The 21906-nt window shown below is 38.4% G+C and overlaps 1 protein-coding gene and 1 pseudogene across 1 annotated transcript; one reads left to right on the top strand and one right to left on the bottom strand.

Annotated features, from left to right (window-relative positions):
• Window positions 1-237: 237 nt before the first annotated feature.
• LOC124101075 (mannose-binding protein C-like) lies at window positions 238-4576 on the top strand. The gene is given in 5 exon segments (XM_046456791.2): window positions 238-1406; window positions 1803-1919; window positions 3067-3135; window positions 3773-3887; window positions 3889-4576. Coding segments are annotated over 5 exon segments (732 nt in total). The 5' UTR covers window positions 238-1231; the 3' UTR covers window positions 4145-4576.
• A 12282-nt stretch (window positions 4577-16858) lies between these two features.
• LOC124101090 (transmembrane protein 126A-like) lies at window positions 16859-17453 on the bottom strand (annotated as a pseudogene).
• Window positions 17454-21906: the final 4453 nt, after the last annotated feature.

The following is a 21906-nucleotide window of genomic DNA, read 5'->3' as shown; positions in this document are numbered from 1 at the left end:
AATGTCTCCTAGAAAGAGTTGTTTATTAATCTGAGGTTAAAGGCCAGGTCCAGGCTATCCCTTTTCACAAGGTTTGTTGCTAAGCCCAGCCTCCTTCCTTGCTCTGAGGCATCTACCAGTCCCAGGCTGGAGGGCCAGCTTCTTTGTTGCTGAAATCCTGCTGTGCAGAAGCCTCATAGTAAGTCCTTTATATTGATATGCATTCCTTGATCAAGATTCTAGGGGTTCAACTTGACTCTAGAGACCTGGGGGAGCCTTTCAACAGGTAATGGGCAGAGGCACAAGCAGACAGAAATCATATTGGGGAAAACCACACCATCAAGTTTCCTTAATTATCTATTGCAAAGGAGACTGCCTCTGTTTTCAAAGAGAGCCATGGAGCATTACTTCCATGGGATTGGGTTGCTAAGCTTTCCCAGCAAGGAGAAACTGGAAGAAAGCTTTGGAAGACAGAGATTTTGAAAAAGGAGAGAGAGGCAGTTTGTCTAATTGCCAAAGGTTCTGACTCAGAAAATACAGGGGAAACATGACGGGAAGTAGAGAGGGATCTAACACTGAGCTTGGGCAAAGATATTGAGAAGTTTCTAGTGGGATATTTTGTTGTGGGAGATAAAACACCAATCAAAAGCATAATCAAAAGTTATTTCTGGGGTAGGTTAGTGACTAGCAGATGAGTTGATCTGAGACTGTGACCTAACACTTCCTCTCTGTATTACTGTCTGCAACTTAGTGCCTGGAACTGAATAAATGAGAGTTGAGTGGCTCTGGAGGGAAATCATCTGCACAGATATGAAACTGGGGTTTGGGTTGCAGATGGCACAAAGAGAGGTGGGGGGAGAGAGAGAGCTTCTGCAGATACCTGGTTCTCCTGCCTTCCCACCTCTTAAGCCAACAGATATGAGTGAGTGGAAATAGGTAGTGGTTTTGCTCTCACAGCCACAGGAAGCATATTCCCTGTCTTCTAGCAGCAACACCAGAGGCCTGGGCTCTGGTGGTGCCCTCTAAGGCCCCTGCTGCATGTCACTGTGCTGACTTTTGTTAAAATACTAATCAACAATGTTACAAGGAAGGTTTCCTTTTCTAAATACTCAATCTAGAGGCCAGGAAAGGGTCACCCACTAATTCTTTGCCTGTGCCCAAGTTTCAGGACAAAGGGCATGTGTGGCAACTATGGGCTGCTTAACTAAACAAGATAATCTTTCTTGACTTATCTCTTAGTAAGCTGAGGACCATGTTCCTGTTTCTACCATTCCTTCTCCTTCTTCTGAGTCTGGTGACATTATATACTGTAACCAATAGGGAGGTTCAAAAGACCTGCCCAGTGATGGCCTGTATTCCTCCAGGCATGAATGGTTTCCCAGGCAAAGATGGACTTGATGGAGCCAAGGGAGAAAAGGGAGAACCAGGTACCCATTGGTTCTTCCAGCTGTGTGATTGTTTATCTTCCAGATATAACTGGCTGGGGAAACAGGAGGAATGTCCTATCTAGGCAGGTTAAGGTTTTCTCTGCTATATAATATAACTCAAATCAGAGATGCATCTCCTGTCCTCTGCCATTTCAGACCTCCACCCATCATTTTGTGACATATGTTGTCTTGCCTGTCCAGAAAAGCATCTTTCAGGGTAGACTCCCCCTTGGAACACAGGAGGATTATTTCTTCTCTGAGTCATTGGAATCAGGGGTTCAGAGGTTGGCCCTGAGTCAATGTCTTCTTTCTCTGGGAAGGGATTCCACATCAAGTTCTTGGGAAAAGAAAGGAAAAGCACAGATAATGAGTCATGTTTTCTTTATCTTCCAACAGGTCAAGGGCTCAGAGGCTTCCAAGGCCCACCTGGAAATTTAGGACCTGCAGGCCCCCCAGGTCCCCCTGGATCAAAAGGGGCAGTGGGTAAAAAGGGAGACCCTGGAACATGTCCAGGTAAGATCCATCTAGAGAAGATTGAATTAAAGGTGCTCAGAGTTCTGGAACCCAAAATATCAGGTGGGAGGTGTCCTTTTACTGACACTTTAAGGGAAGAGGCCTGACTCTGCTTCTTGTCCCAAGGCCCCCTCAGCCCACTCTAGGTTACTTGGAGCCTCGAGGCATTGCCACCAATGCCTAAGTACAGATTTACTAATCTCTCAGGGCTGCTTCCTCACCAAGCATACCCTGGGCCCAGAGAGAGAAAGTAGGACAACTGAGTGTGGACTTAATATGTCTTTTTTCCCATGAAAGTACATCCATGTAATGGCAGTTATCTCTTCACCAAACCAAATCAATCAAACCAAACCTTAGTGGGTTCAAAACACAACCAGTTATTTAAATACAATTTTGTGGGTCAGCCACAGACATTCTGGTTTTAGCTGATCTCAGTCTGTGGTCAACTGATGGATGGTCCATGGTTTCATTCATATGTGGGTATCAGCTGGATTGAGGAGATTAATTGAGCCACGGACCTCTTATCTGACAGGCCAGCCAGGGCTTGTTCAAATAGCAGAAGTTTTAAGATTCCAAGTTGTAAAAAGAATAGAATCTTCAAGGCTTCCTGATGCTCACAACACATACATTACCATTTCTGCCACACTGTATTGGTCCTAATAAGTCACAAATCTGACCTAGTTTCAAAGAGTGTCAAAATAGCCTCTATTTTTTTTTTTATGATAGAAGCTGCTATTTTTGCCATCAATGAAATACAAATTGCCTCAGAATCTCCTTACTCAAATAATAAAAATTCCTTCAAAGGTTTCTTTTTGCCTTTGAGGTTTGTTTTAGCAATTTATTGGGGGAAAAATGTAGTGAAGAGCTTTGGCTGCAGATTTCTGTCATGTGAGGTAACCAGGGAGTGCATGTGTGCATGGGTGTTTAAAGGTGTCTTTAGAACAGTCATCAGATGAAGACTGATGTTTTGGACTGTGTGGAAATGGAGGTATTTTTCTTCTTTTTGCTTCTTAGTATTTTTCATCTTCCTTCAATGTTTATACATCAATGTAAAAGAAACTATTTTTTAAAAAGTACCCACCCCCTTATGTGTACATTCTGGGACTCCTTCTCAACAATACCCCTTTGTTCTGTTTTAATTTTCTAGCATGTGACACTAGCAGAGCTGCTTCTGAAAGAGCAGCTTTCAAAGCAGAATTGGAAAGCATCAAAAAGTGTAAGTTTTCTCTCTTGTTCTTTAAGCACCTTAAAGTGAGGGAATGTGAAAGTCAGTGAATATTTATTTAATATATATATAATTTTCTAGTACCTGGGTAGACATTTCTTTTATTCTGGTATCATAAAGTCCTCACAAGCCCCCTCAAGTAGACATGAAGGCAAAAGGAATTTAAATTTCTTGCTCAAATGCACAATAGAGCTTATAAGTGGTAAAAATTGGTTTATCAACTGAAATCAGTTGGACTTAGGAGACTCTAATCCTGGACTCTGATCTTCTCTCACTGGAAATGGTATCTATGCCCCTTTGTTATGCTGGTTTCTAGACCTGGCAATGGGACCAAACTTGTTCTTTCTGACTGGGGCCAAATAGGCTGAGACGTTTCTGTTTAGTCTCCAGTTAATGGTGTCATAGGATTCAGAATTCCAAGTTATTTGTGTTCTAGACTTCTGATCCAGTGTTCCAGGGTGTCCCTTCCTTTTAAGGTTGTGAGCCTTAACAAAAACAGAATATACTAGTTTAATTTGAATTTAAGTTTATTTTATCTGACAAGTCTACTGTAGAAAACTTAACTCCTAAACATACAGTGGACAGGAGTTTAAAACAAGCCAGTTTTATCTACTTTTTCCCATTTTAGTGCTATGGTTTTCTGTCACCAAAAAAGTTGGAAAGAAGTTCTTCTGGAACAGTGGCGAAACAAGAAATTTTGACAGTGCTAAGGCTCTGTGTGCCCAATTCCAGGCCTCCATGGCCACCACCCAACGCTGAAGAGAATCAGGCCATCCAGAGTTTGGTCAAAGACTCCGCCTTCCTAGGCATAACAGATAAGGAGAATGAAGGCCAGTTTGTGGATATGGCAGGAAGGAGAGTGACCTACCGAAACTGGAACAAGGGTGAGCCCAACAACACTGACTCTGGGGAACACTGTGTGCTGATGCTCTTGGATGGCACCTGGAATGACGCCACCTGCTCCTCCTCCTTTATGGCAGTCTGCAAGTTCCCTGCCTGAGGCCACGTGCCCCTCAGCTCCCCCTGTGACTTTACTGCACCCTGAAGACCGACAGTCTGCTCTGAAGGTGAAGACATCAATTTTCCACACGTAGTCATGAGTTGCTCCTTTTTTGGAGCATTGCAGAAAATGAGGAGAAGGGATTGAATGATGGGATGGGGAGGAGAGAAATGAGAAGAGGCTGATAATGGAGCAACATATATTTCTGTTTCAGTCCAAAACACTAATAATGAACACTAACAACAACATAACAGTGATAGTTTTAGGAGTTGCGTGGTAAAATTAATAATACATTTTAAACGTTCACTTTGAGCAAGATGCTACATTTTTCTATCTTTCAATTATTATCTCATGTAATTAAGCTATGGCATTTTTGTAAGTCCTTGTTCAGGTACAAAAATAAACTGAGTTCACTTATCCACTTACTACAAATGCATTGTGTGCTCTGTTGTGCTCTCTTTTCTCTCTGGGTGGAGGGTTTCCAGGGTTACAAATCTCCATAGTATCCTCTTCCATGGCTTCTCAGCCAGTCACAAATATCAAAATGACCTATATGTATCTCTATTTCTGAATTCTAGTTCCCTTTAAATTAGATACTGTCTAGGTAAAGAACATAAATTTCAAGTGAGCAGATTCATGAGTGCATACACATACATCTATGTAGCCATCTTCTAGGTTAAGCTATGGGACAATTTTCGTAACCTAGAAGCCCCTTTACATCTCCTCCTAGTTGATATTTCCAAAGGTAAATACTATCCTAACCCCTACCATCATATATTGTTTTTTATTTGTTATGATATAGAGGCAACCATCCTGTATGTTCTGTTTTATATCTTGCTCTTTATTCACTCTAAAGCCTAGCTGTGGGACTTTTCCACCATTACAGGTAGCAAAAGTTTGCTTTCATTTCTATGCAGAATTGCATTATATTTATGTACCTCAGTTTTCCTCTTTTATTATTAATGGACACTTGGCTTATAAATTTGGGCCATTAAGAAAACACCCTCATGAGCATTTCTGTGTGTTTTATTATGCATGGCTTACTAATTTCTCTTGGCTCTCTACTCAGGGCAAAGTCAGCAGGTCACAGGGCAAGTACGCATACAGCTTCAGTAATACTATAGTTTTCCAAAGTGTCCATACAAACTTATGCTCCCATCATCAAACTGTGTGGATCCTAGGTACTGCACATACTTGTGAAGAGGTGACACTTTCAGTCCTTGTAATTTCAGCCATTCTTGTGAATACAAAGTTTTACTTCCCTCTGGCTTGAATCTCTTTTCCCAGTAAAACAATTTTCATATGCTAATCAGATGTCTGGACATCTTCTCTTGTGAGATACCTATTAGAGTCATTTGTGTGTTTCTTTAGACAATATTTTTTAAATTCATAAAAATATTGTTTACTTTTACATTCAAAATATATTTTTTATGTATACCACAAATATTTTTCCAGTATTTTACTTACTTCCATTGTTGACTTTTGATGAAAATAATTTCTTAAATTTAAGGAAATCTCATTTAGTCATATTTTCTTTCAAAGTTGTGCTTTTTGTGCTTAATTTAAGAAATCATTGCTTGTTCTCAAATCATGAAGCTATTCTTCTATATGTTGTTTTTTGAAAGCTATATTGCTAAACCTTCCACATGTCTTTAGTATGTACCTACTTGATACAGTGCTAATTTGCTTGAAAACCATGTTCCCTCCCTTAATTGGAGTAGTTCATTTTTGCACATCAGCTGACTATGTGTGGGTCTGTTTCTGAACTTTCTATTCTATTATCTTATTCTATTCTTCCAGTCTGTGTGTTGATTCTTTTGCCAAACACTACATTATCTTAATCAATGTGCAAATGTAGTAGGAACTGACATGTGGCTGTGGAAGCCTCCCAGCATTTTTCTTCTGTTAGCTAAAAAAATTTAAGATAATTTTTGAGTAGCACCTCAACTTCTACAAAAACCTGATGATGTTTTCATTAGGACCTCATTCATTAATCCTACCAATTTACTTGGGCAGATTTGACAATTTACTGCTGAATTTTCAATGATCATAGTGTATTTCTTTATTTAACTAGGATTTCCTACAATTTTCTTGGTATGTTTTAATTATTTTAGCTTAGTGATTTCACATATTTTGTTTTGGTGGATGAGAGGTTTTTAAAAATAATGTATTCTTCACAATTATTTTCTACTGTTGCACATAGAAATATAAGTAAGTTTGTATATGATCCTATTATATTTAGTAATCTTATTTTTTAAATTCTAGTAGTTTATAGATTCTTCTAGTTTTTCTACCTAGATACCATGTAATCTAAAATCATGGGAGTTACTTCATTCTTTCTTTTCTTTCCTTCTTCCCTTCCTTTTTCTTTTTTTCCCTTTTTCTTGCCTCATTGCACTGGTTAACAATTCCAGTACAGTGATGAATGGAAACAGTGAGGGTGACCATTCTTTCCCAGTTCCTTCGTCTGCCTTTGTTTATTTTAGTGACTAAGATTTAGGTTTTTATCTTTTTAAAAAATTCAAGTTCATATTTACCTAAACTTACTTCTCCTCCCAGCAATTTTCCTATACTTCAGGGGCTTGTAAAGTCCCAATGTCCATTACTCTGTCCTGCTCCTGCTTCCTTGAATGTAGCCTTCAGGTTTTGGGCTACAGAAGGGCTGATGGTTCTTAGGACTAGCTGTCCTGATATTTTTTACCATGCTGGCCGGGCTTGCTATCAGTAGGTCCCCTGTAATGTGGTAGAACATCACAACTAGATGCTTAAATCAGCTCCCTTCCAATTCTTCTTTGCATGCCTGTCTCCTAGGTGAATGTCCAAGACCAAAGACCTGCTCTGCAAATTCCTCAGTAACATTTGGCCAGGCCTCAAATAATGCCATATGTCAGAGCCTAATATTTGCCAACCTTGAGAAAATCATAACATCCCTGAAAATGTTCCTGGAAATATGTTAATTAGTCTTAAAATCTTGGCAGCATAGAGTCTCCTGGGTAAAAGATTTGAAATACAACAGATAATATTAGGAGGAATTTGACCTAGTAGGCTTGCTTAAAAAAACAAACTAACAAACAACAACAACAACAAAAAAAACACCTCACATCACTTCCTTAATTAGAAGGCAAATAATGAGCCATGAGTGGTGGCACATGCTTATAATGCCAGCAGAGACAGGAGCATCACAAGTTCAAGGAGAGCCTCAGCAACTTAGCAAAGTCCTGAGAAACTCAGAAAGACCCTGGCTCAAAATAAAATATACAAACGGCTGGAGATGTGCCTCAGTGATTATGTGTGCCTGGGTGAAATCCCATGTACACACACACACACACACACACACAGTCAAATAATCAGTACAATAAACACTGTATATTCTGAGTCCCAGGTCCAAAAGCGAAAAGTCACTGGGACATTCCTGCTATTCTTTTGCTTTCAGAGACCACAGTACCAGGCAGAAACAATCACAAGACCATATAACAGAATGTTTCAAAGTATGGATAAACAGGCTTATCTGACTACTTTCTTCTCTCCCAGTTCCTGGCCAGGGGTATGTGACCAGGCCTCCATTTCTAGCTTTTTCCTGGAGAATCATATTCTTCACACTGAACCCAACTCAGCATGACTCATAGATGTCATGTTTTTACAGATAATCCAACAGAGTATCGCTCAGAGATGTCAAAGACAGAAAATAGGTACCACTTAGGACAGGGATCCACTCACACTGCAAAACAACATGATACAAAGATTTTTAGGCATTACCTTGAGCAACCTGACACATACAAAAAAAACATGCAAAGGAACACACAAAATAAACGCACATTATCAAACATTCACTAAATCTCACAAATACCTATAAGTACAGAGAGACTTGATCAAAATCCTGACGTCAGCTCTTCTGATCTCCAGTACTGACCTGATGGGAATTCACAGCCATGGTGGGAAATTGGGCCTTTGTCAGCAACAGAAGTATCCATATGGCTTACCACTTATCACCACCCTTGTGAACCTTGAGGAGAATGCAGGCATCATAAGTTTCATGAAGAAAGTTAACACTTTTACCTGGGCCAACAAAAGACCCCCTACCTGGGAAGTTTCTCCACTGGTTGCAGTCCTATCACTGAGCTATTTCATACACAGAAGTACCTGATGGACAAAGCACAGTGTGTAGAGATGAACACGGGGGACAACAGAGTGGCATAAACTGTACATGCATTACCACATGGCTCATCAGGAGGTTCAGAAAGATTGTTCCTGAATAGGGACTGCTCTCTCAGGCCACCCCTCTCAGTAGCTGAATACTAGTGGTACTTTGGGGCCCACTCAGTTTAAACAATTTCATGTGACCAGTACTATAGTGTGTGGAATGACGGCCCCTGAAGATATATTCATGTCTAATCTCTTGAACTTGTTAGTAGTAAATTACATGGCAAAATAGTGGACATTATCTGTGACATGAGTAAGTGAAGGATCTTGAGAGAAGAACTTATATGGTTGAGCTTTGTCATTTTCATTTTGGTTTGCTATCACAAAATATCATAGATAATATGTAACAAAGTATGACAGATTGCATGACTTATAACAGCATAAATTTATTTTCCACAGTTGTAGAGGCTGACAGTCCAAGATAAGGTGACATGATCAGGTTCTGTTGACACCCTCTTTTAGTTTGCTGACAGCCAACTTTCCCTTCTATTCTTAGAATATGAGAAGACAGTAAAAGAGCTTTTATGTGCCTTTAATAAGGGCATAAATTCCACACAGGAGGGCCTCACTCTCATCATCTAATTATATCCCAAATGCCCCAACCTCTAATACTATCATATTGGGGGTTAAGATTTCAACATATGAAATTTGTTGGGGGACCCAGGCTTCCAGTCCATTGCAGACTCTAAGTGCAATCACCTGCATCCCCATGTGAGATAAGCCAAGAAAGGTTTGGGGACACCAGAAGCCAAAAGAGGCAAGGAACAGATTTTCCTTCCTCAAAGCACCAGAAGGGAATGCAGCCCTACTAAAACCTTGATTTGAGATTTAACTCCAGAAATACAAAAAGTTTGAATCCACAGATCTTGTGGTAATTTATTATAGCTTCCCTAAGAAACGAATCCAAGTACACATGGAGGGTTTTCCCTCAGGACTGGATGGAGAAACTACAGACTCCTGAAGGACACATGAGCATATCCTTTGGACAATCAGTCCCCTCTCAAAGCTGTCTGTGGGTTCTAAGGTAACCACCCGTCAGTCACTCTTCTTTCAGGACCCATGAGGTCGCCCTCTCAGGCAGAGATGAAGGGCGTCCTCAGCTCAGGAAGGTGCTGGACAAGCTGATTCACATCTGTGTCCTTCCCTCTCTTGAACCCACTCCTGTCTGTTCTAGTATGTGGATTCCTTGATAGTGTTCCCTTAAACTCTGCACCTGCTTATGCTCATGCTCAATTCCAGGTTTTCAATAATAGAATCCTTATCAATTATATGTTCCATAGATAATATCTTTCCCTCTCATGCCTGCAACCTATTGATTTCATTGCCCTCCCTGCCAGGAGTTGCTGCTTTCCATATTTGTTAGCCCAGCAGCTCAGCTGGCCTCTCTGTCCCTGTCCATACTGTGGTCTCTGTCAGAGTTCCTCACTGGAGAGTAGTCATGAAAAGAATAACAAAAGCACTTATTGTACTCATCAGTAAACCATTAACTTGTGGGGTGAGTGGTGGAAATTGACAAGAAGTCACACCCCCACACACATACAAACCTCTCTTGCCACATCTGGCAGACAAATAGTTGAAATGAAACTTGTTGCACAATATTAAGCTCCCCTTCCTGCCTCTGACCCAGAACATTAAAAGGGATATTTTACAATGGAACCACCAAATTATTTTATGATGAAACAACCAAATGCCTTGGTAACAGCAGGTCCAAGTGTGCAAGTAAGGATGACAGCACCTCATATGTGACTGCCATAGACCAGGGGGGATGTGTGTACTCCACAAAATTGAAGATGTCTTTTTCAGTCAACCTCTCACATGGAACATGAATGCCTACAAGAGGTTCAAGAGCAATTTTATCAGGAAAAGATTCTTAAATGTTCAGATTTACAGTTTTATACAGTATGAGACTGAGTGTTTTGATGAATATAAATATTTTGGAAATCCAAGGTTATTTTTGATAACTATAGTCTTATGTTGATTTCAGGATTCACTTTATTTTTTTTTAATATTTTGTTTTGGTAGCAAAAGTTTAGAATACTGAATGATGTACATAAATACTTAAAAATGATGGCTAGGTGTTATCTTCTTAGCTCGACTATGCACTTAGGCTCAATATACATTGTCATGGCACTGGATCCACTTAGAGGAATAGGATGATAAGAAAGGAAACAAAGCCTGCCATTAGAGTAGCTGTGAGCCCTATTCTGCAGTGGGAGGAGCCTGTCAGAGATTGAGACAGCAATCCAGGAGCAATTTTCTGTTCCTCTTGAAAGAATTCAGATGTGACAGAGTTAGAATTACACAAGTAGGTGCAGTAGAAGTTCAGCAGTAACCCTGGCTTAAAGTACTCAGCCCTGACAGGAATTAATATGAACACAGCTTCACAGGCAAAGTTTCCAGGTCTCCTTAAGGGACATGTGGGTTCCAAGAACCACCACACCTTTGGAAAGTATAGGACTATGGCTTCCAACTGATATCCTGACTTTAGTCTGTGCTCCCAGTTAGAGGCAGTTCACAAAGGTCATTTCTACCATGTGCACAGCTGTTCAGTAACACAGCTGACATTGCACCTTTATCAGTATTCCAGGCCAACAGATCTAGAAAGTGAACTCAAGGTCAAGGTCAAATTCTACAAATAGGACAAAGGCTGTGTTAACCCTTGACTTATACAATGTCATTTCAAAAATGTGTGTTCTCAAGTGTTCCACATACCAAAAAAGGAAATTTACAGGAAAAATAACATATAACACAATATAAACCTGTCACTGAAGTTTCCCCTATGAATATCATGAAGAAGACAGGTACTGGCAGGCACTGAGTTGACATGTCATAATCCTTGCCTAGCATTTAACTGAGCTCAGTCTAAGAGTTGCATATTATTGAACTGACTTGAACAACAGATTGGGAGTGGAATTTGCTAGGCTGAATTTCTAAAAAGTGACCAGGATAATGATGGATTTTCTGTTAAAAGTGACATTTTTAACCAGTTCAAATACATACAGAAATCTATACAAATAATTTTGTTCTATTTAGTTCACTCCATGCTGGAACCACATTCCAACAGTCTATGTACTTCCCGGGACTCTCTAACCCCTGAGCCGACCCTCTCTTCACTGCCCTTATTGTCCTCATGGCATCTTCTGCATACTAAGATGGCCAAAATAATCATTGTTATCACTATTTTCTGATTCCACTTTAATAATTCTCTCCATCTTTTAAATGTTCTGGGAAAAACAGCAATCATTTTTTTTGTATTCTAGTTGATAAATTTATTTCCTATGGGGATAAAGAATAATAAACTTGTTATTCCTTTACCTGTATACTGCAATTGAATAAATAGATATGTTGTTGATGGATTATGGGATCTCAGTTTCTTTTTTATTTTTTTATTGATTTTTTAAAAAAATAAATGACAGCAGAATGCATTAAAATTCTTATTACATGTATACAGCACAATTTTTCATATCTTTGGCTGTACATAAACTATGTGGACACCAATTCGTGTCTTCATACATGTACTCTGGGTAATGATGTCTATCACATTCTACCATCCTTGCTAATCCCCTTCTCTACCCTATCTAGAATTCATATATTCCTCCCATCCTCCCCCTCCATACCCCACTATGAGTCAGCTTCCTTATATCTGAGAAAACATTCAGCATTTGTGTTTTTGGAATTGGCTAACTTCACTTAGCATTATATTGTCCAATGCCATCCATTTACCAGCAAAGGCCATGATTTTATTCTCTTTTATTCCTGAATAAAATTCCATTGTGTATATATGCCACATTTTTTTAATCCATTCATCCACCGAAGGGCATCTAGGTTGGTTCAGCTAGGTTGGTATAGCTATTATGAATTGTGCTGCTATAAACATTGATGTGGCTGTGTCCCTGTGGTATGCTGTTTTTAAGTCTTTTTGGTATAGACCACAGAGAGGGATAGCTGGGTCAAATGGTAGTTCTATTCCCATATTTCCAAGGAATCTCCATAATGCTTTCCAGATTGGCTGCACTAATTTGCAGTCCCACCAACTATGTATGAGTGTACTTTTTTCCCAACATCCTCACCAATGCTTATTGTTGTTTGTCTTCATAATAATAGCTGCCATTCTGACTGGAGTGAGATGATATCTTAGAGTAGTTTTGATTTGGATTCTCTAATTGCTAGAGATGATGAGAATTTTTTTATATATTTGTTGATTGATTGTACATCCTCTTTTGAGAAGTGTTTGTTCAGGTCCTTGGCCCATTTGTTGATTGGGTTATTTGTTTTTGTTTGTTTGTTTGTTTGTTTGTTTGTTTTGGTTGTTAGCTTTTTGAGTTCTTTACATACCCTAGAGATTAGTGCTTTATCTGATGTGTGAGGGGTAAAGATTTGCTCCCAGGATGTAGGCTCTCTATTCACCTCAAGGTTGTTTCTTTTGCTAAGAAGAAACTTTTTAGTTTGATTCCAACCCATTTATTGATTCTTGGTTCTAATTCTTGTTCTATAGGTGGCTTATTAAGGAAGTTGGGACCTAATCCCATGTGATGAAGATTAGGACCTACTTTTTCTTCTATTAGACAGAGTCTCTGTTTAATTCCTAAGTCCTTGATCCACTTTGAGTTGAGTTTTGTGCATGGTTAGAAATAGGGGTTTAATTTCTTTCTTTCTTTCTTTCTTTCTTTCTTTCTTTCTTTCTTTCTTTCTTTCTTTCTTTCTTTCTTTCTTTCGTTGAAGATGCTATCTTTTCTCCAATGCATGTTTTTGGCACCTTTGTCTAATATAAGATAATTTTAATTTTGTGGGTTAGTCTCTGTGTCCTCTATTCTGTACAATTGATCTACCAGTCTGTTTTGGTGCCAATACCATGCTGTTTTTGTTATTATTGCTCTTTAGTATAGTTTAAAGTCTGGTATAGTGATGCTACTTGCTTCACTCTTCCTGCTAAGGATTACTTTAGCTATTCTGGGTCTCTTATTTTTCCAGATAAATTTCATAATTGCTTTTTCTATTTGTATGATGAATGCCATTGGAATCGGAATTGCATTAAATATGTATAGTGTTTTGGAAGTATGGTCATTTTGATAATATTAATTCTGCCTATCTAATAGCAAGGTAGATCTTTCCATCTTCGAAGGTCTTCTTTGATTTCTTTCTTTAGGGTTCTGTAATTTTCTTTTTTTTTTTTAATAATACAATCCATTTATTTTCCTGATCAATTTCTTGACTTTCATTCACTATTTTTGCACTACAATTCCATTATTATGAACAATAATCACTGAAAATCCATTCAATGATCATTTTATTTTATTTTTTTTATTGGTTGTTCAAAACATTACAAAGCTCTTGACATATCATATTTCATACATTAGATTAAAGTGGGTTATGAACTCCCATTTTTATCCCAATTACAGATTGCAGAATCACATCGGTTACACATCCACATTTTTACATGATGCCATATTAGTGACTGCTGTATTCTGCTACCTTTCCTATCCTCTATTATCCCCTCTCCCCTCCCCTCCCATCTTCTCTCTCTACCCCATCTACTACAATTCATTTCTCTCCTTGTTTTTTTCCCCATTCCCCTCACAACCTCTTATATGTAATTTTGTGTAACAATGAGGGTCTCCTTCCATTTCCATGCAATTTCCCTTTTCTCTCCCTTTCCCTCCCACCTCATGTCTCTGGGTCAAATGGTGGTTCCATTCCCAGCTTTCCCAGGAATCTCCATACTGCTTTCCAGATTGGCCGCACCAATTTGCAGTCCCACCAGCAATGTATAAGAGTACCCTTTTCCCCACATCCTCGCCAGCACTTGTTGTTTGACTTCAAAATGGCTGCCGATCTTACTGGAGTGAGATGGTATCTTAGGGTGGTTTTGATTTGCATTTCTCTGACTGCTAGAGATGGTGAGCATTTTTTCATGTACTTGTTGATTGATTGTATGTCCTCCTCTGAGAAGTGTCTGTTCAGGTCTTTGGCCCATTTGTTGTTTGGGTTATTTGTTTTCTTATTGTTTAATTTTTTGAGTTCTTTGTATACTCTGGATATTAGGGCTCTATCTGAAGTGTGAGGAGTAAAAATTTGTTCCCAGGATGTAGGCTCCCTATTTACCTCTTTTATTGTTTCTCTTGCTGAGAAAAAACTTTTTAGTTTGAGTAAGTCCCATTTGTTGATTCTAGTTATTAACTCTTGTGCTATGGGTGTCCTATTAAGGAATTTGGAGCCCGACCCCACAATATGTAGATCGGAGCCAACTTTTTCTTCTATCAGGTGCAGAGTCTCTGATTTGATATCAAGCTCTTTGATCCATTTTGAGTTAACTTTTGTGCATGGTGAGAGAAAGGGATTCAGTTTCATTTTGTTGCATATGGATTTCCAGTTTTCCCAGCACCATTTGTTGAAGATGCTATCCTTTCTCCATTGCATGCTTTTAGCCCCTTTATCAAATATAAGATAGTTGTAATTTTGTGGATTGGTCTCTGTGTCCTCTATTCTGTACCATTGGTCCACCCGCCTATTTTGGTACCAGTACCATGCTGTTTTTGTAACTATTGCTCTGTAGTACAGTTCAAAATCTGGTATCGCTATACCGCCTGACTCACACTTTCTGCTTGTAATTTTCATTGTATAGATCTTTCACCTCTTTCATTAAGTTGATTCCCAAGTATCTTGTTTATTTTTGAGGTTATTGTAAATGGGGTAGTTTTTCCCATTTCCCTCTCAGAGGCTTTGTCACTGATATACATAAATGCCTTTGGTTTATACATGTTGATTTTATATCCTGCTCCTTTGCTGAATTCATTTAGTAATTAATTTAATTCTAGAAGTTTTCTGGTGAAACTTTTTGGGTCTTCTAGGCATAGACTCATATCATCAGCAAATTGTGCTAATTTAAGTTCTTCTTTTCCTATGCATATCCCTTTAATTTCTTTCATCTGTCTAATTTCTCTGGCCAGTGTTTCAAGAACTATGTTAAATAGAATTGGTGAAAGAGAGCATCCCTGTCTTGTTCCAGTTTTTAGAGGGAATGCCTTCAATTGTTCTCCATTTAGAATGATGTTGGCCTGAGGCTTAGCATAGATAACCTTTATGATGTTGAGATATGTTCCTGTTATCCTTAGTTTTTCTAATGTTTTGAACATGAAAGTGTGCTGTATTTTGTCAAATAATTTTCTGCATCTATTGAGATGATTATATGATTCTTATCTTTGAGTCTATTGATGTGATGAATTAAATGTATTGATTTCCATCTGTTTCTGAACCAACCTTGCATCTCTGGGATGAATCCCTCTTGATCATGGTGCACAATCTTTTTTATATGTTTTTGTATTTGATTTGCCAGAATTTTATTGGGAATTTTTGCATTTATGTTCATTAGAGATATTGGTCTTTCTTTGATGTGTCTTTGCCTGGTTTGGGGATCAGGGTGATATTGACCTCATACAATGAGTTTGGAAGTGCTGCCTCTTTTTCTATTTTCTGAAATAAATTATAGAGTATTGGTATTAGTTCTTCTTTAAAGGTCTTATAGAACTCGGCTATGTATCCATCCGGTCCTGGGCTTTTCTTGGTTGGTAGGCTTCTGATGGCATCTTCTATTTCCTCAGTTGATATTGGTCTGTTTAAATTGTTTATATCTTCCTGATTCAATCTGGGCAATTCATATGACTTAAGAAATTTGTCAATGCCTTCAATGTTTTATATTTTATTGAAGTATAAGTTTTCAAAGTAATTTATAATTATCTTCTGTATTTCTGTAGTGTCTGTTGTGATATTGCCTTTTTCATCATGCATGTTGGTAACTTGAGTTCTCTCTCCTTCTCTTAGTTAGCATAGCTAAGGGTCTGTCAATTTTATTTATTTTTTCAAAGAACCAACTTTTTGTTTTGTCAATTTTTTCAGTTGTTTCTTTGGTTTCAATTTCATTGATTTCAGCTCTAATTTTAATTATTTCTTGCCTTCTACTGCTTTTGCTGTTGGTTTGTTCTTCTTTTTCTAGGGCTTTGAGATAAAGTGTGAGTTCATTTATTTGTTGACTTTTTCTTCTTTTTAGGAATGAACTCCATGCAATGAACTTTCCTCTTAGTACTGCTCTCATAGTGTCCCAGAGATTTCAATATATTGTACCTGTGTTTTCATTTACTTCTAAGAATTTTGTAATATCCTTCTTGATATTTTCTGTAACCCATTGTTCATTGAGTAGCATATTGTTTAATGTCCAGGTGACGGAGAAATTTTATTTTTTATTTTGTCATTGATTTCCAATTTCGTTCCATTATTATCTGATAAAATGCACGGTAGTATCTCTACTTTTTTGTATTTGCTAAGAGTTGCTTTGTGGGATAGTATATGTTCTATTTTAGAGAAGTATTCATGTGCTGCTGAGAAGAAAGTGTATCCTCTTGATGCAGGTTGAAATATTGTATATATGTCAGTTAAGTCTAAGTTATTGATTGTATTATTGAGTTCTATAGCTTCTTTTTTATCTTTACAGTTTTATTTTGTATACACATTTGCTCAAAATCAGAGAATTTCTAGCCCAGGTTCAGATAACTGAAGGGCCTTTATAAGTACTTTATATTGTCTAGCCCCAAGGTATGCTGCAAACATAGTCTGTAGTAAAATGGGAAATGACATCTTTCTGAAGATAGGCTTAGTAATTTTAATCCAGTAAGTTAAGGTGTTTCCTTTCTCTGGTAGCAAGGCTGATTGATACCTGGCTGCTAAGCCACCATTTACAGGAATAGCCAAGAAAACAGGGTACAGACCTCCTAAAACTAATCCAACAAGTCCACCTGTTGTCACAGTACAGGTTTCACAATTCAAATCACCTGTACTCGAAGGTAAACTTACAAAGCCTTTGAAAGATGTATTTGCTATCAAAAATGGGAGCACTGCCATTGGTAAGCCAGCAGCTATTCAGGCCCATGTTACATGCAAGACACGCAGAAAAAGACTATTTGCTATTAGGCCACAGAGAGTAGTATTAAGTCCAATATATTTGGATCCATGTTCAAGTAGATTCCTTTCTGCTTCTGATAGTATTTCAATTTTTTCTGGCTATGACATCAAAAATTGAGTTTTCCTTGATAGTATCATGTGGTTTATGGTTTTTCATCTTGACCTTGCTGCTCTTCTCCTAACAGGTGCCTTCCCAGTTCTTCTAACACTCCCAGGCTTAAGATACAACCTTTTCTCCATTCCTCCCAGTGCAGCCATCTTCAGCAGACACCTATAGTTTATTTATTCAACTTTTGTTGGGAAGATCTATCCAGTGGTGAGAGAGGTGTGTTAAAGTCACCCAAGATTATTGTGTTGTGGTCAATTTGACTCTTGAACTTGAGAAGAGTTTGATGTACATAGCTGCAACATTGTTTGGGGCATATATATTTAGGATTGTTATGTCTTGTTGGTGTACATACTTGAGCAGTATGTAATGTGCATCTTTATCACTTTTGATTAATCTTGGCTTGAAGTCTCGTTTATGTGATACAAGGATGGAAACCCCTGCTTGCTTCCACAGTCTATGTGAGTGATATGATTTTTCCCAACCTTTCACCTTCAGTCTATGGATGTCTTTTCCTATCAGATGAGTCTCCTGGAGGCATCGTATTGTTGGGTCTTTTTTTAAATCCAGTCTGCTAGCATATGTCTTTTGATTGGCTAGTTTAACCCATTAATATTCACGGTTATTATTGAGACATGGTTTGTATTTCCATCCATATTTATTTATTTTTGTAATTTAACTTGACTTGATTTTCTTCTTTGATTACTTTTTCCTTTAGGGTACTACCTCCCTCTGCTGATTTTCATTGTTGTTGTTGCTGTTTTTCCTCTTCATGGAATATTTTGCCAAGGAAGTTTTCTGGCTATAAAGTCTTTTAATTTTTGTTTATCATGGAAAGTTTTTATTTCATCCTCAAATCTAAAGCTTAATTTTTCTGGATACAAGATTCTTGGTTGGCACCCATTTTCTTTCAGAGCTTGAAACATGTTGTTCCAGATCTTCTAGCTTTCAGGCTCTGTGTTGAAAAATCTGCTGTTATCCTCATTGTTTTTCCCCTATATGTAATCTTTTTCCTTTCTCTCATGGCTTTTAAAATTCTCTCCTCATTCTGTATGTTGGGCATTTTCATTATTATGTGCTTTGATGTGGATCTTTTATGATTTTGTACTTTGGTGACCTGTAGGCTTCTTGAATTTCGATTTCCAGTTTATTCTTCATGTTTGGAAATTTTTGTGATATTATTTCATTAAATAGATTGTTCATTCCATTGGTTTGGATCTCTATGCTTCTCTCTATTCTAATAACTCTTAAATTTGGTCTCTTTATGCTATATACATATTTCTTCAATGTTCTACTTGTGGTTTCTTACCATTATCACTGTGCGGTCTATGTTATTTTCAAGATTATATATTTTATCTTCATTGTCTGATGTCCTATCTTCTAAGTGATCTACTCTGTTGCTGAGTCTTTCATTTGAGCTTTTAATTTGGTTTGTTGTTTTTTTCATTTCAAGGATTTCTGTTTTTGTGGGGTTTTTTTGTTTTTCTTTTTTTTTTCTTTCTTTTTTTTTTTTTTTAAGAACCTCTATCTCCCTGTTGAGGTGATCTTTTGCTTCCTGCATTTGTTTATGTAGCTTCTTGTCAAAGTGATCTTTCACTGTTTGTAGTCTCTCTCTTATATCTTCCTTGAGTTCAGAGAACATTTTAACCACATGTATTCTGAACTCTTTCTCTGTAATTTTTCTGCTGTGCCTGCCAATAATTATAACGATGTGGTGTCTTGATTTGTTTGTGGCACTTTCTTCTCTTGTCTTTTCATGTTGCTTGTGTGTCTTACTTTCCAGCTCTGTGGGTCTGGGTTGTTATTTTATTTACCCTATAGGTTTGTAGTGCTCTTGTAGGGTTCCAAGATCCTTCCTTTGTGGAGAAGTCAATGCTAACAGATCCCAATATCAAAAATATATCACCTATGAACAATTTGTTGTTATTAAAACATTTATAGTGTAGTCTCCATGTACAGAAATGTTGGATTCAATTATTATCTAAAATATAATCAGTTGTTTCATAAAAAGTTTACAGTTTTAAATGGTGGACAATGAACTGGGGTTGGGTGTAGGACAGAATGCTGATGGAGAAAGATGTGAGGGTATAGAGTTAATATATCTTAGGAAATGTGAAAGAGAAATCTAATGAAGGGTGTTAGTAGCAAGAGACTAGGCAGGAAGTAATTTAGGATAGACAAGTAGTGTGGGAAGACAGTAGAGTACATAAAACAAACACACATATATATTTAGAAAAATACAGGATGTTAAAATAGTAAAATTTGGAGTGGGAAAGAAAAATGAAAAAAGTGAAAAGAGAAAGAAAAAAGTAAAAAAAAGAAAAAACGGAGGGCATATACAACACCTCTATATTATATTATTCAGATGACTCAGTCCTCAAAATCCTATTTCATGCAAAGTTCTTGGGTTTACACATGTTGAGGATGTGGGGGCTGGAGGAGAGAGGAATAGAAGAGAAAGAGGGAAAAAATATTCCAAAGAAGAAAGCAGGGTTGTCACTAGTTTTAGAGGTTGTTTCTTTTCTGTTTCTCTTCTTATCCAATAGGTGGGGCTGTCCTTTTTAAGCTGGTATCTCTGCCCTCAGTATGGTGTAGGTAACCAGGATGGGAAGACTGATCTTGGTGTAGGTCATCTAGTAGCGGGGATTCCCACCTGCCAGTCTCTGCAGGGAGGCTACACCTCAAGGGTCTCTTTTTGGGACCACTCTTCTGACTTATGCACCCGGTATTGTCTCCCTTTCTTGTCTGGATATTTCCCAGATCCTGCTCTCTCTGTTGGGCTCTAAACTTAGGCCCATCCCCATCACTTAGCAGTTTCCACCTGCTGGATCTCTCACACGCAGGCTCACAGCAGGTGGGTGGTGCCCTGGTCACACTGCACACCTCCCCAACTGGGAGCTGTTTTTGTGTTGAGTGGTCACTGTGCTGAAATCGCTGCTGGGGGGATGGGGGAGTTGAATACCTGGTACCTTGCCAGATGGAGATTCAATCTGAGAGCAGAAAGCTGACCCCACAAATATGGCAAGAAATTTATCCAAGTTGGAGTCAGTCTGCTTCCAGCACAGCAGTGTCTGGTGAGGTGGGGGAGCCAGGTGATGGCTTTACGTGGTGGGTAGGTAGCAGCTGAGTGACCTGCATGGGAGTAGAGCACAGTCTGGAGTTCTGCAGAGGTGCTGATAGGTGATTCTGCTTAGCCGCTTCAGAGCGTTGCGTGACCTAGAATTGTGGGCTTTGGGTTTCCACCACTCCAGGGGTCCGGAGTCCTACTCGATCGCTGAGGCTCTGAGCCCTGTGCTGGGGTCACAGAGCTAATAATTTCTGTGGCAATCAGCTGTATAGGGGTCCTCGTACACTCTCTGAGTTGCGATATTCTGACTAGATGAGACCTGGGTCACAGAGCAAAACAGGATGCTGCCTCCTCTGGCCTGCCAAGGAATCCTAGCAATCATATTTTAATTTGACTCTCTATGTACTTCTTACCTGATCTAGTAGCTAACTGTGCAGACAAATGTACCACCATGATGATACTCTCAATGTAAATTCATGACCTATAACACCAAGTGAATACTATTTGCCACCCTCACACCCAGTAGAGATGCATTTTTATCTCCATTTACTGTCAGATACTCCCAGATAATAACTTTAAATCTGATCCTCTTTTTAGGCTTCCATATTTCCCTTCTTATTCTTGAATCTTCCTATTATTTTAGAGAAAAATAGAATACAATCAGCATTTAACTTCTTAACTTTTGCACAACCAAACCTAAGAATTTACTTATGTCAATGATCACAAACTCTGGCCACCCTCCAGGTGAATTGTCTCAGTTCTCTTACAAGGCTAAATCAATTACTTATGCACTAAGTAATCTCACTTCCTCTAATGACTCAAGGACATTTAACTGGTAGCTGATGTCATTTGACATATCAGTTTTCCTCTTCTATTTGATCATTCTTAGCAAGATGCAAATATATTTTATCTGATTAAAAAAAATTATCCTTAGGCTGGGGTTGTAGCTAAGTGATAGAGTGTTTGCCTAGCATGCGTGAGGCACTGGGTTTGATTGTCAACTCCATATATAAATAATAAAATAAAGATCCATTGACAACCAAAAATATTAAAAAAACAATTATCCTTGACCCAGCCCCATTCTGGCCATCCTCCGTTTCTATGCTCACTGCCTCCAAAGAGCAAAATTCCCTGAGTAATACCTTCGGATATAATTAATATGAAGGAAACAGATTTGTTTCCAGCACCATTTCCTCTTCTTAGGTGCACAGGAAGCAGCATTTCCCGGCATCCCTTGCAGTTGGAATGGGAATACATGATGGAGCTCATGAAATGCAAATGTGAGCAAAAATGGTAAAATACATCAATTCATGGCACTTGGGTGTCCTCAGTGTCTCGTCCATCCTTTCTCATCACTCCACCAGAGATGAGTATGGGACTACCATGTTTGTGAATATGGAACCATTCAAGAGACTTGACCTGGAGGAAGCGAGCTGT

Source organism: Marmota monax, unplaced genomic scaffold (genome assembly GCF_021218885.2).
Source record: "Marmota monax isolate L192 unplaced genomic scaffold, Marmota_monax_Labrador192_F-V1.1 WCK01_AAM20220418_F8-fsc00166, whole genome shotgun sequence".
Classification (NCBI taxonomy): domain Eukaryota; kingdom Metazoa; phylum Chordata; class Mammalia; order Rodentia; family Sciuridae; genus Marmota; species Marmota monax.
Note: the sequence above shows the minus strand (reverse complement) of the source record. Positions and strands in the feature narration are given on the sequence as shown.